The sequence below is a fragment of the Equus przewalskii genome, chromosome 1 (assembly GCF_037783145.1).
Source record: "Equus przewalskii isolate Varuska chromosome 1, EquPr2, whole genome shotgun sequence".
NCBI lineage: Eukaryota > Metazoa > Chordata > Mammalia > Perissodactyla > Equidae > Equus > Equus przewalskii.
The window spans coordinates 66,249-83,778 of NC_091831.1; the positions used below are offsets into that span (position 1 = coordinate 66,249).

A 17,530-nucleotide genomic window follows, 5' to 3' on the forward strand; every position below is an offset into this window, starting at 1 on the left:
CCGGTCTCGAGGTATCAGATCTGATGACACAACGGGTTTGAGAGAGCGCAGATAAAAGAATGAGGGAGAGCGAAGGGACGGGAGTGTTAGGAAGCCCTGGAGACATTCTCTCGGTTGTGACGGGCGAACCCTCCAGCCCCAGACCACCCCTTCCTTCAAGACCACTCCCAGGAGGAACAATCCCTAGGCCCAGCACAGGTCTCCGTCTGAAGGTCGGTCTAAACCCTCCACCGTCACCCAGCCTCGGAGAACTTCGGGAGGAGCAGCAGCACCCAAACCTTGGGCACTCGGGGCAGAAGCAGCAGTAACCGCCGGCCCTCCTCCTCCCCGCGAGTCCGCTGCCTCTGCCCTGAAGCGGGAGCGAGGCTTCAGCCACCGGCGCTGTCCTTCCGGGAGGATCACTGTTCGTAGGCCGCCTCCCCTCCCGCTGTATAACAGCTACCTTGTTCTCAGAAAGACAAGACCGCCACGCAGAGCACAACATGCCCCTCAACCCACGAGGCCTGGACACTAGATCTTGTATAAACCTCCGGAAACGCAAACCGGGAGCGCTCGGCGGGCTGCCCGGGCAGGAGGGGAACTGACACCTCCCCTGCTGGAGCGACTCCACGAAACCCCACAAACAAGTGCCCCGGGAGCCTCGGTCCGCACGCACACCGCAGGGGCTCCCCCGGGCATCGGGCGTCTCACCAGGCGCCAGCGCGCTCGGGCACAGGAGCAGCCCCATAGCACCCAGCGGGGCGGCGTGGCCCGGACGGGGCCGCAGACCGCCCACCCCGCGCTCGCGCCGTCCGCACACAAACCCCGCCTCGACCCCCAGTTCACGAAGCTTCTGGTAGCTATGGCCGGCCTTCCAGAGCGCGCCTCCTCCGAGAAGTAATCACTGAAGCCACAGGCCAACCGGCGCTTCACCAGCCGGCATCCGCGTCCCGGACGGTTCCCACCCACCGACCCTTCCGCTCCCCTCAGCGGAGCGACAGCCGTGCTCGCCCCGTGTCCCCGACCGCCCGCGGCACCTCCGTCACACTGCCACCAACCTCCAGGGGCACGGCATCCAGCCCAGCGCCGCCCCCGCCCCCAGAGCACCGGGCTCCGGAACTTCCGGGCGGAAGAGGGTGGGCGTGGGCGGGGCCGCACACGCGCAAAAGGAACCCGGAAGACTCCTTCCTAGAGTCCGGGTCGGGAGCGCGTCAGCGCAGGGCGAGACTACATTTCCCACAAGCCTCTTGGCGGGTTAGGAAGGGTCTGAGGACATTTTCTTTATTTGCATGGTGCTCTGTCTTGCTTCTCTGAGACCCAGAGGAGATGGGCGAGGTCTTGCCTCCTAACCCTCACTTGACAACCACTGAAATTCTGGGTTGTTGTTTGGATGCAAAATAACCAATAACCACTCTATAGATAAGAGAAATGAGGTCAGTTTACCTGAGCCAGAGTGAGGGTTGTAACCAGGAAGGCCTTAGAAAGTGTTCCCTAGAAGCATTGTTTTCAGTACAGTCTTGTATCTTTTTAGAACAAAAAACATATATTAAACACACCCAGGACATATTTTCATCAAAATTTCAGAGGTATTCAGTTGCAAATTAGCAGGTCAACATGATGGTCATGTCAGCAAAGGGATTAATCCCAATAGGGCGTAGGTGGGAAGTGTGCATTATCTTTAGAGTGCATTCTTTCATGGTCAAGCAGGTGTACAACGTATGTTTGATAGGCCATAAGTCAGGCTTTTTGTTCAAGCAAATCAGTTTTGAACTCAAAAAGTTACCCCATATACCTCAATATGTGAAAATCTCTTGTCATTTTTAAATCTGGATTTGTGGGAGGAAGGTGGAAATTCTTATGTGGGCCAAACATTGGATGAGATTAACAGTTAGCTTAAATTCTTTTGTTCTGATAAGGGCATTGCAGTTATAGAGCCTACTCTATTTTTCACAGGAGCACATTGTCAACCTTAAAACAGCCAGTTGTCTTACCAGCAAAATGAGTTTATTTAAGAATAGCTAAAGAATTTGGGAATGCTGTGGCAGACCATAGGCAAATCCCCAAAAGGAGAGGAGCATTATTTTATAAGGAAAATGGAGGAAGTTAGGAAGGGTTGTTTTGAGCACAAGTTCATTGAGAGTTCAGAGTGCTGATGGTTTCTCATTGGCTGAGCTGCTGGGATAGTCAATCTCTGCTTGGGAATCACTGTACATTTCTTCCTATAATTAACGATTCATTCCTGTTGACAACTTCTCTTCGGGTCTGTAATTGACCCTATTTCCTGTAATTGACCTAGAGTGGTCCTGCACAGGAGCGCCCCCTTCTGGCTGCCTGACTCTATTTATATGAGGTTTCCCTTTATTAATTTTCACATTCTCCCTTTTGATCAATATTTTTCTCAGAAAGCACTGCTGATCAAGAGTCAGATTTTCTGTTCAAAGTGGTTTTGTCCCTCAGTGCCAGGAAGGACCTTTCCTGGTTGTCATGTCCCACATTGAAGGGAAAGTGCATAGTGGTTGAAAATCATTTAGGCAAAGTTTGAGTAACAGGGAAGGTTAGGAGGAAGAACTCTCAGGCATCCCTTATTCAAAGTCTATAGTTGTCTAAGATCCTAGGTGTAGGAGAATCAGTTGAAATTGTTGACCTAACATACCTTATTAGGTACGTCACGTTTACAAAAGTTCAACAGGAAATAGGTACAGTTTAACAACAAGTACACAAAGCAGGATCAATAACAATACAAGCCCAGTTTGTATGATAGTTCTAAACCAGGAACCCAGACCTGAGGGCAACCAGCTGAATAAATCAAAAGACAGTGGGTTCTTGGGTGAAATTTGTTGTAACCCATGTGCTTGCTCTCTAATTCTATGTAATTGGGTCTCCACTTCCCCAGAGGTGTTTACCCATGTGCAACAGCAAGTGTTTGTTACTGCACAGACAGTTGCCTGCTCAGCAAGTAGGTAATCAAGATGTATACAGTTATCTAAAACTACACTGGACAATGGCTTAAGCAACCATTGTTGGGTTGCAACTGCATTTGCTGTGGAATTGGCCAACTCTTCAAGCGTTAGGAAAGGGCTTCTGATCATTTGTTCATTGGCACTTACTCCAATCCACAGAAAGAAAGCTGTCCCTGTGGAGGCAAGTCCAGAATCATGCACGCCTCCTGGGAGCTCTTGTTTGAGGTGATTATAGGAATTTACTGGAACTGACCAATGAGGATTCTGACTAGTTATGCAGGGAGAACGGGGTGGTGAATACAGGAAGGGCACCCTGTCCTTGTACTCTCCAGCTGTCAAGGCAATGAGATGCCCAAGCATAAAGGCCACGAGCACAGCCTCTACATAGAGCATGTAATTGGGGGTATACATAAGGCTCCCGCATAAGAGACAGTATCTATGGACTCACTCACTGGCATAGAGGCATTGCCACCATTTAACCAATGTCCAGACATTGTGTTGTTACACATTAAGAGGTTACCTAAATATATGGGTATATCAACAAGTGTACAAGTGATCTGATTTACATTGGTTGTCCTACAGAATTTATCACATAAATATTTACAAGATCTTGTCTTTCCCTCCCAAGGCTGGGTTAAATTAAAACAAGGAATGAAATTAGGTGGGCTTAGTACCTTGACCTTATAAAATGGGCCTGCAGAACAATTTAAACATACAATGGCATCTGGAATTTTAGCAAAATTACTTGTAGGGTGAGCTAAAGGGTCATTATTGTCCTGCACAGATTGAGGTTTCTCATGGTAAATACAGCAATCACAGAGGTTTCTCCTTTTGTGAGGGGTTGGGAAATAGGGAGAAGGGTTTCATCCTTCCATAGAAGGGAGGGAGAGCAGTGAGAGACAGCAGTGAAAGAAAAGTGTACAGGCCTGGTCCAGACATTATGGGAAAGCATCTACCTCTGATTTTGGCCACTTCTCTTCCTCGCCAATTTGATTTGGAGGTCCCCAGCACCTCCACAGGACTAGATGTCAGGTGTAGCACTCTTTAGCTGTGAGATGTGTACCCAAGGCTTGAGTCCCTGAAATTTGGCTGCCATCTGCATAGTGAGCAGGACCTAGTATAGCCCCTTCCAAGGATATTTCAAGGGCAGTAAAAATGGGAAATCTTAGTTTGGAGTATCATAGCCAGACATTTAAGAAAACTGGAAGAATTTAGGATCCAGTCCAGCTTACAGGTATATAAAAAAGCCTTAAAGACAATTAATAGGACTAGAATTTAATATCTACAAAGGTGAAAACATAACTTGTCTTTCCACAATTATGCTCATTTTTATTAAAGATAATCACAGTAAAACTAATTTGTTTGAATTAAACTTGGCCTGATTATTTATATAAATGCAGCAAAAACAGCAAGTGACCATATAAGATCTTTTTGAAAAATTGCTTTGCTGAAAGCTTATAAGCAAGGTAACTAGGCCAATTTTTCTGAGCAGTTCCTTACAGCTGTCTGGTCATTTCTGAGTCTATGTACATCTTTCTTGAAGATGACATTTTAGTCAAAGCCTTGGTAATGTAGCCAATGCTTCCAATTGTGTACTGTTACAAGGAAAACAGCCCTTCACTGAACCCATGCAAATACATATATTGTCATGAAAAGAATACTGAAGAGTTTCTGAATTCTGGAGGGATCAGGTAGAGAGAAAAAGATAAGTGTTTCAACCCTTGTTGTAAAGATACAATTTATGAATTGTTGTAAGTTACAGAGAACTTAAAGGAGAGGAGAAAAGGGGATCCTTTACATCTGGAAAACAAAACATCAAAGCAATCAGTCCTCTACTCGAGTTCCGGAAATTCCCACCCAACTCAGTGTTTGATCTTAAAGTTGTCAAAACCTATATTCCAGAGTACTTGTCAAAATCTTTTCTGTGCATCTCTTTGAGAATGAAACCTATTTGTAAAAGCATCAGAGCAAAACAATAATTGTCTGTAACCAACAAATGACTTTTACAAAAGGCAACTGACAAGGAAATTTCAGCATTTTTGTCACATGCATTTTAGATTAACTAGAATTACAGATAACATTATACGAGGACATAATCTGTTTAGGAATTTTATACTATTTCTAGAACACTTTTTAGAAATGTTCACCCATAAAACATAGCCTAAAGAGATTTATTATTGCTTATTTAACCATGTGTCTCATGTAATTTGACAAACCAAATAAATCTTAACAGTGAAATCTCTCTCTTTTTACAAGGAGAGGGAACAAATCTTTTGAAATGTCCCAGGTGCCATCTGGAAAATCCCAAAGTTACATCCAGGTTGAAAAGACTTCACTTAGAATTTGAATATTTTGGGAAGCTTGTCAAAAAGTCAAATGGTTTGGACACTTTACCAAATAGGATCACTGATCATTATGAAATAATACTTAAGTATCTATTTGACCAAGTAAGAAATAAAAGGTTTCAAAGAAAAATACAAAAGATTACATGGTCATAAGCAAAAACTTAACTCCTTTAATACTAAGAAGACTCAGTTCTCTTAAGTAATTAAAGACCTCATAGAAACAACACAGAAAATTATTTTGATAAAACACAAAATCTCTGTTTTCTAGGCATATTACTTAAAGCTAAAGAAGCTTTCACAATCTGTTATCAAAAGCAGACCAACTGCCCAAGAACACCTTGTCCTTTCAACATAAAAGAAAGCCAAACTTCAGTTTTGCATCAGCTTTTTTTGGTATTAAACTCATTTTAATAAATTCATTTTAATCTTAGCCAGCTTGACCACACATTAAAATTCCTTTTCTAAGATTCCTTTCCATAAACATTTTATACATTTTTACACTTAGATTTTTTTCCTATGTTTTCCTCTTTCCTATTCCAAAATAACCAGCTTCTCTTTAGGACAAAAGTGCTTTCTTTTCCCTCAACAAAAAGCATTTCCATTCCTTATAACTTCTTTTATCAAAACACACATTTTAGGGGCTGGCCCCATGGCTGAGTGGTTAAGTTCACATGCTCTGAATTGCCGGCCCAGGGTTCCACTGGTTTGGATCCTGAGCACAGACCTAGCACTGCTCATCAAGCCATGCTGAGGCAGCGTCCCACATTGCAGAGCCAGAAGGACCTACAACTAGTATATACAACTATGTACTGGGGGGCTTTGGGGAGAAGAAGAAGAAGAAAAAGAGAGAGTTGGCAACAGATGTTAGAGCTCAGGTGCCAATCTTTAAAGAAAAACACACACACATTTTCCTTTCCTTGCATATGGAGATATTTCTCTTACTATTACATATATTAGAATCCTTAACCCTTAGAATCCTTAATTCCTAGTGAAAAGCTACAGAAGCAATTATGAACTATATTAGCATTTTGCGGCTTGGAGACCTTATAAGTACCTTTTATAAATTTCTAGAAACATGTACCTTTTTCCAGAGAAAATTTCTCGATGTGGCATAAAACATGTTCACTAATATACTCAAATATCTTTAGTTTCCCTGCAATAAGAAGCCAAGAGTAGATAAACTTATGTTCAGTAATTAATATTCATCTCATTTGGAAATGGTTTAGGTATTCAATGCCTATCCATTATTTAGTTTAACCTAGTATAAACTTTGATATTATTTACATTTACTTAAATTACTTGCTTTTAACAAACATGCTTGGATTTGACATTAGATCATCAACCAACCAGCATCTTAAGTTACTTTCTTGATGACAAATTTTGTTAACAGAGATAACAAACTTAATAAACCCAAGTAGAATGAAAGTTGTGTGTCTGCATTATACTCAGTGTTGATAACTTTAAAGACAAGCCTGTTTCAATAAACCGGTAACTTGAAGCTAGCTTTTAATTACTAAAGATTGATCCTAGATCACGTAAATTTGAGAGCAATTGAGTTAGTTTCCGAGGTTTTGGAATTCTTAATTTATAAGTGCTTAATTTTAAGCCAATTAAATAGAGTTCTTTCAAATCAATCAATCTTAGCAACACTATCCAGAGGTAGAAAAATATCACCTACATACATAGACATACATAACACGTAGACAGATGCAGTGATCTCATAGCTTTTGTTTTAAAAATTTCAGCCATGTCTCAGGTACAAAGTTCAAAGGAATTGTTGGATCCAAATTGTGTTTTTGGCAGGTGGACTAAGTTAAGGTTACTTGCTCAGATGTCAAGTTTCAGCACTAGAGGTGGTGCAGAAGGGAAGGAGGACGATGGCACCAGAAGTGGGGCCTGAGCATAAGATGAAGAAAACGGGGGATGGGAAAGAGAACCCTCAGAAGCCATTTTGTATTCCCTCAATTTTTTAGTTGTTTCAGCTAATTGAGATATGGTATCTTGTAATGTGCCAATTTTAGAGTTTGTGCATGTTCAGAAACCTCTAGATACCAATTAAAATAAGCATAACATTCATTTTACTTAATTTTAGAGGTGTAGTCTTCCAATTTGGTTTGAAGAAAAATAACTTTGGGGAGATGGAAAGTTCTCCATGATGACCATTGTAATTCTGGACTACTCTTGGTCTGTTTGGCCCACTTAGTGAAAAACATGCATGGAGGGGGCCCAAAGTTCTTAAACATAAACCCAGTCAGGATCCCTGAAGGAACTTTTCCATTAGAACAGTTAAATGACTGGGATCCCATTTCTGAAATTTCCTCTGAAAACCCAAGAAAGTTGCTAGAGTCCTAGCCCTGATTCCCAAAGGAATCAGAAAACTACTGGACTTTCAGCAAGGCCAAGCCCCACAAGAAACTGTGCTACTTTCAGAAAACAACTGAGTATTCACCAAGGTCGACATCTTGAACCCAAGAACAGAGCCTGAACCAGGAGCACAAAGTTCTTCCCCCAAGGGAACAAAGCCTCTCCCAATCCTGAATAAAGTCAGAGAGCTCAGAACACAAAGGTAGGAGAACTCAAAATCTGAGAAGAGACTCACCAAACTGAAAGTAGGCAGGGACTCATGAAAGCGATGAACTCAAGGGGCTCGATGTGGGTATCTTGCTCAGTTCTGGGGGTTGTTGTCTCTTGGGGGTCGCCTCCTTTGGATCCCACTTTGAACACCAAATACGTCAACCTTAAAAATAAAACAGCCAGTTATTTTACCAGCAGAATGAGTTTATTCAGGAATGGTCAAAGAATTGAAATTTGGGATGTGCATGCTATGGCAGACCTTAGGCAAATCCAGAAATCAAAGAAGAGTAACACTATTTTATAGGGAGGAAAAAGGAGGATATTGGGAGGGGATGTTTTGAACAAAAGTCCATTGGAGAAAGGCAAGAGTTCAGGGTGGTGATGGTTTCTTATTGGCTGAGTGGCTGGGGTCGCTGATTTGTTTGGGATGCAATGTACATTTCTTCCTGTAATTAACAATTCTTTTTTGTTGACCTCTTTCATATGGGGTCTTTAACTGGCTATCTTCCAGTTGACAACTTCTTTCTGTTGGGGTCTGTAATTGACCATCCTTCCTGTAATTGATCTAGAGTGGTACTGCATGAGAGCTCCCCCTTTTGGCCTCCTGACTCCATTTTAAATGAAGTTTCCCTTTATTCATTTTCACAATACCAAAGTATGCACAGGGGAAATATCACAATGTCTCCACTTAAAAAAAAAAAATACTTCCAACAAATGTGGCATCTCTCTTTAAACCTATTAAAAAGGTGCTTGTTCTCATCCACTAACATAATTTTTGATTCATCAATCGACCATATTCCAGTTGTAAAAAACGCTCTACTTTATATACTAGAATAAAATAGCTGGGTCATAGGGAATGTGCACTCAAAAATCATTGCGCAACTTTACACTTACAGTGTTCAGTAATTATTTGCCCAGAAACTCCCAAGATCCATTTATCCATTTACCTATCCATTTATCATATCTTAAGTTATTTATGTATTTTGGGGAGATAGACCTGAACTTGAGCTTCCCTTCCCTGGTTTCTGCCACAAACTAGGCAAGGAGTTCAGTGCAGAGGTTTCTCAAGAGTTCCCACTGCCAGCTCTAGTCCTCCCCAAGCCAGGATAGCCCTGCCTTGAGTGATGGGAGGTCCAGGCTGGGGGTGGAGATTGATTCTTGGCCCATGACTTTTCCCTGGTTTTCTCTTTACCGAAAGTATGACCTGCCCCATTCAAATGCCTTTATCTTCTCTGATCCTGCAGTTGCCCCCAGTGACTGTGTTCTGCAGATCCAGGAATGTCAGCTTTGACCTTCCCAGCCTAGGAACTTCCAGCTCAGGCCATAGAGACAATTGTGCATAAGCTGGCCTCAGGGTCATATTCCTTGAAAGAGAAAATGAACTTGCTGGGATCAAGAAGCCAGATGACACTATAGAGTAGTAGACTCTCGTCTCCTTTCCCAGGACTTACTTTTCCTAGGCTGATGATTCCCAGGCTCAGGGCCTACCATACCTCTGCCAGCAGGAACTCTTCACATTCTGAATGGGGATGTGGATTTCCTGAATAGGACGTCACTAAGGAGAAGAGGAAGTTGGAAGACAATACTTAGTGATTGTTGGGTAACCTTAAGCAACTCACTTTCTCTCTCTGGGTCTTAGGTATGCTTTCTGGTCAATGTTTGAAGTTTAGACTTTTGAGAACCTATTAAGTGACAGGAGTTCTTATGTTTAATTTGTACTGAACATAGAAGAATGACCAACATAGTTCATGTGGTAAAGATAAAGGTAGTGAGGACAAAGAAGTGGAATTAACTAATTAACAACATATCCCCAAATCAGGCGATATGATTTAAAACCCATTTGCAACAGAACCACACTCATTACCCACCTGGAAAAAGCCTTGGAGAGTTGGAAACTCTTAGATTTGGCCACCCTTAATTGAGCTTTAAACTGTGCCAGTTGGGTTCTGGGCACTTTGCTCCATTATGACAGTATCACAGATGCCAACATCACCTTTGCTAGCTGTGCACCCATAGCCCCTTGGCTTTAAAGATATTTGCAAGCCAAACTCCCAGGCCTAATGCTGCCTTCAAATTACAAGTAGCTCATGATCCTGGTATAATCCTTCCTCTCTGCTAAAACCTACACCACTACACTCTCATGTCTAAAGGGAAATTTGGTAGTGGTTACTATTGTCTGTGCCATCCTAAAAATTACTGGGGATTATTACTTTCCCCAGGAGGCAACTGCCTCATATCAGTTAACCTCTCCACCCCCTGGGGAGAGGACAACCCACTCCCCAGAAACTCTTATTCTCCTGCTCCAGCTTTCCACCATGAACTCCTGTCCTCATTCTCTGACCATGACCACCACAACCACCACTTTCCCTTGTGTTATGAACTAAATATTTACGTCCCCCTCAAATCTATATGTTGAAGCTTTAACCCACAAGGTGACGATGCCTGGAGATGGGATATCTGGGAGGTAATTAGAATTATATTATGTCATGACAGTTGGGCATTTGTGATGTTTGTGACCTTACAAGAAGAGGAAGAGAGAGCACTCTCTTTCCCTGTGCATGCACCACGGAAAGGTCATGTGAAAACATAACGAGAATGTGACCAGAAAGAGAGTCCTCACCTGAACCAAACTGGTCAGCGCCTTGATCTGGGACTCCCCAGCCTCCAGAACTATAAGCAACAAATTTCTATTGTTTAATCCACCCAGTCTATGATATGCTGTAATGGCAGCCTGAGCAGACTGAGACAGATTGTGGTACCAGGAGTGGGGTGCTTCTGTAAAGAATACCTAAACATTTGGAAATGCATTTAGAACTGTGTCATGGGTAAACGCTGAAAGAATTCTGAGGTGCATCCTAGGAAAATGGATGTTAAGGGTGATTTTGGTGACCAAATGAGGAACATGGAAAGTGGAGGAAAGGCAATCCTTATTATAATGGGATCAAAGCAAAAATTCATCAAATCACATAGGAAGAAAGAAACAAAGGAAATACAAAACAACCAGAAAACAAACAAAATGGCAATAGCAAGTCCTTACCTATCAATAATCACTTTAAGTGTAAATGGACTAAATTCTCCTATAAAAGACATAGAGCAGCGAATGGATAGAAAAACAAGACCCAACTATATGCTGCCTACAAAGGACTCACTTCAGCTTTAAGGACACACCTATACAAACAGTCAAGGAATAGAAAAGATATTCCATGTACATTGAAACCAAAATAGAGCAGGGGTAGCTATACTTAGATAAATCAGACTTTAAGTGAAAAATTGTAACAAGAGACAAAGAAAGTAATCATATAATGATAAGGAGTCAATTCATCAAGAGATACACAATTGTAAATATTTATGCACCCAACATCATAGTCATAAATATATAAAGCAAATATTAACGGATCTGAAAGAGAAATAGAAAGTAATACAATAATAGTAGGGGACTTCAATACTCCAATTTCAACAATGAATAGATCATTCAGACAGAAAATTAACAAGAAACATTGGACCTGAACTACACGTTAGACCAAATGGACCTTACATACATATACAGAACATTCCATCCAACAGTAGCAGAATACACATTCTTCTCAAACACACATGTAACATCCTCTAGAATAGGTCATATATTAGGCCACAAAGCAAGCCTTAACAAATTTAAGAAGACCGAAATCCTATCAAGTATCAAGTATCTTTCCCAACCACAAGGGTATGAAAGTAGACATCATTAACCGAACAAAAATTGGAATATTCACAAATATGTGGAAATTAAACAACATACTCCCGAAGAACCAATGAGTCAAAAAAGAATTCAAAAACGAAATCAAAAGTTATCTTGTGACAAATGAAAATGAAAAACATCATACCAAAACTTAAGGAATGCAGGAAAAGCAGTTCTAAAAGGGAAGTTTATAGCAAAAAAAATGCCTACATTTTAAAAAAAGCAAGATATTAAATAAACAACCTAACTTTACACCTCAAGAAACGAGAAAAAGGAGAAAAAAACTAAGCCAAGAGATAGCAGATGGAAGGAAATAATGAAGATTAGAGCAGAAATAAATAAAACAGAAACCAGAAAAACAGAAAAAATCAACAAAATTAAGATCTGGTTTTTTAAAGACACAAAAATTGACAAATATTTAGCAAGACTACTAAGAAAAAAGAAAGAAGATTCGAATAAATAAAATTACAAATGATAATTGAGACATTACAAATGATACAGCAGAAATATGAAGGATCATAAGAGACTACTATGAAAAATTATATGCCAATGAATTGGATAACCTAGAAGAAATGGAAAAATTCCTGGAAATAACCTACCAAAACTGAATCATGTAGAATTAGAAAATCTGAAAAGATTTATTTATTTTTCCTAAAGACTGACACCTGAGCTAACATCTGTTGCCAATCTTCTCTTTTTTTTTCTTCTTCTTCTTCTCCCTGAAGCTCCCCAGAACATAGTTGTACATTTCAGTTTTAGGTCTTTCTGGCTCTGCTATGTGAGACGTCACCTCAGCATGACATGACGAGCGGTGCTAGGTCTGTGCCCAGGATCTGAACCAGCGAAACCCTGGGCTGCCGAAGCAGAGTGAGTGAACTTAACCACTCAGCCACGGGGCTGGCCCCTGAATAGATTTATAACTAGTAAGGAAGTTGAATTAGTAATCAAAAATCTTCCAACTAGGACCAGATGGCTTCACAGGTGAGTTGTACCAAACATTTAAAGAATTAACTCGAATCCTTCTCAAACTCTTCCCAAAAAAGTGGAAAGGAGGGAACACTCCTAAATTTATTTTGCAAGGCCAGCATTATGCTTATACCAAAGCCAGCTAAAGACAGTACGAGAAAAGAAAAGTACAAGCCAATATCCCTGATGAACATAGATGCAGAAATCCTCAACAAAATACTAGCAATCTTAATTCAACAGCATATTAAAAGATCATGCTTTAATTAAGTGGAATTTATCCCTGGGATGCAACGATGGTTTGACATATGCAAATCAATAAATGTGATATAACACATTAGCAGAATGAAGGATAAAAACCATATGATCATCTCAATAGATGCAGACAAAGCATTTGATAAAATCCAACATCCTTTCATGATAAAAATTCTCAACAAATTAGGTCCGGAAGGAATGTAGCTTAATATAATAAAGGCCATATATAACAAGTGCACAGACAGCAAACTCAATGATGAAAAGCTGAAAGCTCTTCCTCTAAGATCAGAAACAAGACGAGGATGCCCGCTCTCATCACTTCTATTCAACATAGTACTAGAAGTCCCAGCCAGAGCAGTTAGAAAAGAAAAGAAATAAAAGATATCCAAATTTGGAGGAAGGAAGTAAAATTGTCTCTGTTTGCAGATGACATGATCTTATATATAGAAAATCGTAAAGCTTCCCCAAAAAGAAACTGTTAGAACTGATAAATGAACTCCGTAAAGTTTCAGGATACAAAAATCAACATTAAAAAATCAGCTGCATTTCTATGTACTGACAACAAACTATCCAAAAAAGGAATTAAGGAAACAATCTCATTTACAATAGTATCAAAAACAATAAAATACTTAGCAATAAATTTAACCAAGAATGTGAAAGATCTGTACACTGAAAACTATAAAACAGTGATGAAAGAAAGTTGAAAAGACACAAATAAATGGAAAGACAGCCTATGTTCTTGGAATGGAAGGGTTAATACTGTTGCAGTATTCCTACCACCCAAAGGGATCTACTGATTCAATGCAATTTCTATCAAAACTCCAATGGCATTTTTCATAGAAATAAAAAAACAGCACTAAAATTCACAGAGAATCACAAAAGAGCACGAATGGATAAAGCAATCTTGAGCAAGAAGAACAAAGCTGGAGGCATGACATTGCCTGATTTCAAAATATACTACAAAGCTATAGTGAATAAAACAGCATAGTACTGGCATAAAAACAGATATATAGAACTATGGAATAGAATAGGAAGCCCAAAGTTAAATACACACATTTATAGTCAACTGATATTTGCCAAACATGCCCAAGAACACACAATGGGGAAAGGACAGTGTCTTCAATAAACAGTGTTGGGGAAACTGGATCTCCACATTCAGAAGAATGAAATAGGACCCTATCTCATACTATTTACAAAAATCAACTCAAAATGGATTAAAGATTTAAATTTTGAGATGGTAAAACTTTTAGAAGAAATCATTTAGAAATGGCTTTTTGACATTGGTCTGGGCAATGACTTTTTGGATTTTACCTCAAAAGCACAGGCAAAAAAGCAAAAACAGACAAATGAGAAGACCACCCACAGAATGGGAGAAAATATTTGTTATCCATACATCTGACAAGGGGTTAATATCCAAAATATATAAAGGATTCAAACAAATCTATAGCAAGAAAAAACTGGAATAAAAACTGGGCAAAGGACCTGAATAGACATTTCTCAAAAGACACTCAAATAGCCAACGGATATATGAAAACGTGCTCAACATCACTAATCATCAGGAAAATACAAATCAAAACCACAATTCCATATCACCCTACACCTGTTAGAATGGCTATTATCAAAAAGAAGAGATTACAAATGTTGGTGAGGATGTGGAGAAAAGGAAAGCCTTGCACACTTGTTGGAATGTAAATTGGTACAGCCATTATGAAAAAAAGTTTGGAGCTTATAACAATTTTAAATGATCCAGTAATCCCACTTTTGGGTGTATATTCAAATGCAATGAAATCAGGGTCTTGAAAAGATGTCTGCACTTCCATGTTCATTGAAGGATTATTCATAATAGCCAAGTATGGAAACTACCTCATGTCCATCAACAGATGAAGGGATAAAGAAATTCTGTCATTTTCAACAACATGTATGAACCTGGAGGACATTACATTAAGTGAAATGATCTCATTTATATGTGGAATTTTAAAAGGTCAAGTTCATAGAAGCAGAGAGTAGAATGGTGGTTTCTAGGGGCTAGGAAGTAGACAAAATGGGAAGATGTTGCTCATAGGGTACAAAGTTTCAGTAAGGCAGGATGAATAAGTTTTGGAGGTCTAATGTACGGCATGGTGACTACAGTTAATAACACTACTGAAACGTATACTTGAAATTTTCTAAGAGTATAGATCGTAATTGTTTTCACCACATACAAAAGAGGTAACTACGTGAGGTGATAAATATGTTAATTAGCTAGGTTATGGTAATCATTTCATGATGTATACATATATCATAACACGATGTTGTACGTTGTCAATTGTACGTCATTAAAGCTAGAAAAAAATTTTAACTTGAGAGAAATGATTTTGAACCAAGAATGCTGCTTCGAGGCAAGACTTTCATAATTTGTGATGGGAAATTAAAGATAATTTAAGGGACAAAACTAAGCAAACTAACAAACAACAGAAATTCATTCTCTCACACTTCTGGCGGACAGAAGTGCAAGATCGGGGTCACCGGGTTGACATCAAAGTGTCGGCAGGTCCACGCTCCCTCCAGAAGCTCTAGGGGAGAATCCCTTTCTTGCCTTTTCTGGCGTCTGGTGGCTGCTGGGACTCCTGAGGCCACACCACTCCCATCTTTCCCACGGCGGATGCGCCAGGTTCTCCTCTTCTGTGCATGTCATCCTCCCTCTGCCTCTCACTTACGAGAACTCCTGTGAGTGCATTCAGGGCCCACCTGGGTAATCCAGCATAATCTCACCTGCAAATCCTGACCTCAATCACCTCTGCAGAAGCCTTCTCAGTGTAAGGTAACATCCACGTACCAGGGATTGAGGGCTGGTATCTCTGGGGGACGTTATTCAGCATTCCACATCTGGAGAGATCTTTTAGCTTTCAAACTGATTTAAGGAGGAAATGCTGGCTCCCACAGGGCTTTTGTGGTTGGTTTATTTCACAGCAACAGGTGATTTACAGAGAATTTGGTACCTATAAACAGGTGTTGCCTCAGCAAATCCTAAAACACGTGCATTGGTTTTGGGACCAGGTGGCAGGTGAAGGCTGAAGGGCCCCAAGACCTTTAATGGGAGCTTGAAGGACAGTTCGGAAACCTGAGGCTTGAGGAAATGTCCTGTTATGTAGTGGTGAAAACTTTGGCAACTGCTGACTGTGGTAACGTGTAAACTGGCACAAAGAACTCCAGGTAGACTTGAAAGTACCAAATGTGTCTGTTATCCGTCGCATCAGGGAGGGTGTGCTCAGCTTCCAGAAGCCACAGCAGTAATTTGAATCGGGAAATTTGAACAGAAAGAATGAACCACGAGAGGTTACCATATGGGAAATTACTCGAGAAACCTTATTAAAATGGAGTCGGGAGGCCAGAAGGGGGAGCTCTCATGCCCTACGTTGAAAGGAGAGCCCGACAGGAAGACTTCCTCTTCTTGACCAGCAAGCTCAGCCCATGGGAGACTGGCACAACTCAGCCAGTGAAAGGCCACTACACCTGGGACTTTGTCCACAACAGCCCTCTCAGCTTCCTCCTCCCCTCCGTAGAGTGTCTCCTTCCTTTGTTGCAGGGGACTTACATGTGGCTCACCGTGGTTGCAGATCCCAAATGGCAATTCTTTGCTGACCCCGAAATAAACCATTTTTGTTGGAGAAATAACTGGCTATTCATTTAAGGTCAACACGATTAAAAGGTATAAAGAAGTCGTCCTGAGATACACAGAGGCAGCCACTGCAGTAAGTGGCTGCCAGCTCAACAGCTGAGGGCGGGTGAGCACGGAGGAGGTCCTGGGAAGGCTGACATTTGCACTTGAGGCACGGTGGCCCCGGGAATGTGGCCCTGCCTCTCTGGTAACAAAACGCTCGAGGGAGGCCTCTGGCCAGGGATATGTGACAGTTGTTGCCACCGTGCTTGCAAAGAAAGGTGCCAAAAAGTGCAAGCCACCACTGAGGAAGGAAGACCAGCGGTATGAACCATGCCAGGGTCTCCCTCCTGCCCCACCTTCACCCAGCTATGCTCACACCGCATGGATACCTGCCACAGAAGGAAGAACAAACTCCATCTTCCTGCTCAGGTTGCAACCTCCCTCCAGGCCCTTTCCTGTGAAAGTCAAAGATTTTGTGAGCTGGGAAAGGAGAAATGTAGTGCCAGCATCCCAGAGCAGAGCAACCAAGGGTGGGTTTCTAGCTGAGACAAAAACTCACAGCTGGCAGTCACATACCATAAGGCATGGATTGAGGGAAATGAACCAAAAATGAGAAATTGTTCAGTTTTAAAGAAGAATCTAGACAAAATACAAAGGAGCCAGGACTAGCTTGGTTTGAAAATAAAGCTGTTCCTCCTCCCCAGCTCCTCCAGTCAGAACAGGATTATCGAAGTAGGAAGTGGCTTCAGGTTACAGATCAATTTCAGGATGCTACCAGTAAAATACAGCCTCAGAGTCTATCTCCGGCCAAGGGCGTTGCTGTAAGGCCCTTTCTTGAAACTCTAAGAATGTCCCTTGTAGGTCCTCACAAATAGGTGAGAAATAGGGCTTTTACAAATCTTAGGGGCCCTGTCCCCACATCACTCTCAGTTCGAGGTGGACTGAATCCTGTTCCAGAGAAAATGTGGGTGTGGCTTTCACCTAATGGAGAGGACTATAATTTGGTACATCAGAAATCCAAAAAGTTTTTAAAAGGAATTAGATCAATTCGAAATACAAGATTTAGAAAAAGTTGTAATGAAAAGAGCCTGGGCAGGAA

General features: G+C 41.2%; 1 protein-coding gene across 6 annotated transcripts in view; it reads right to left on the reverse strand.

Annotated features, from left to right (window-relative positions):
* Positions 1-17,530, reverse strand: part of LOC103556392 (zinc finger protein 39-like) — a 51,366-nt gene that overhangs the window by 18,092 nt on the left and 15,744 nt on the right. Inside the window, exons 2-3 of one of the 6 annotated variants that reach the window (XM_070630589.1) lie at positions 9,310-9,413; positions 7,884-8,021 (exon numbers count right to left, since the gene is read on the reverse strand). Coding sequence is in view for 3 of the 6 variants with exons in the window: in XM_070630617.1 (XP_070486718.1) it covers positions 7,950-8,021; positions 9,352-9,413 (134 nt within the window). In the remaining 3 variants the exon portion in view is untranslated. Of the gene's footprint in view, positions 1-803; positions 1,129-7,881; positions 8,022-9,309; positions 9,414-17,530 lie in introns of those variants that run through there. The other 5 variants (XM_070630617.1, XM_070630625.1, XM_070630579.1 and 2 more) reach the window with 5 other exon arrangements.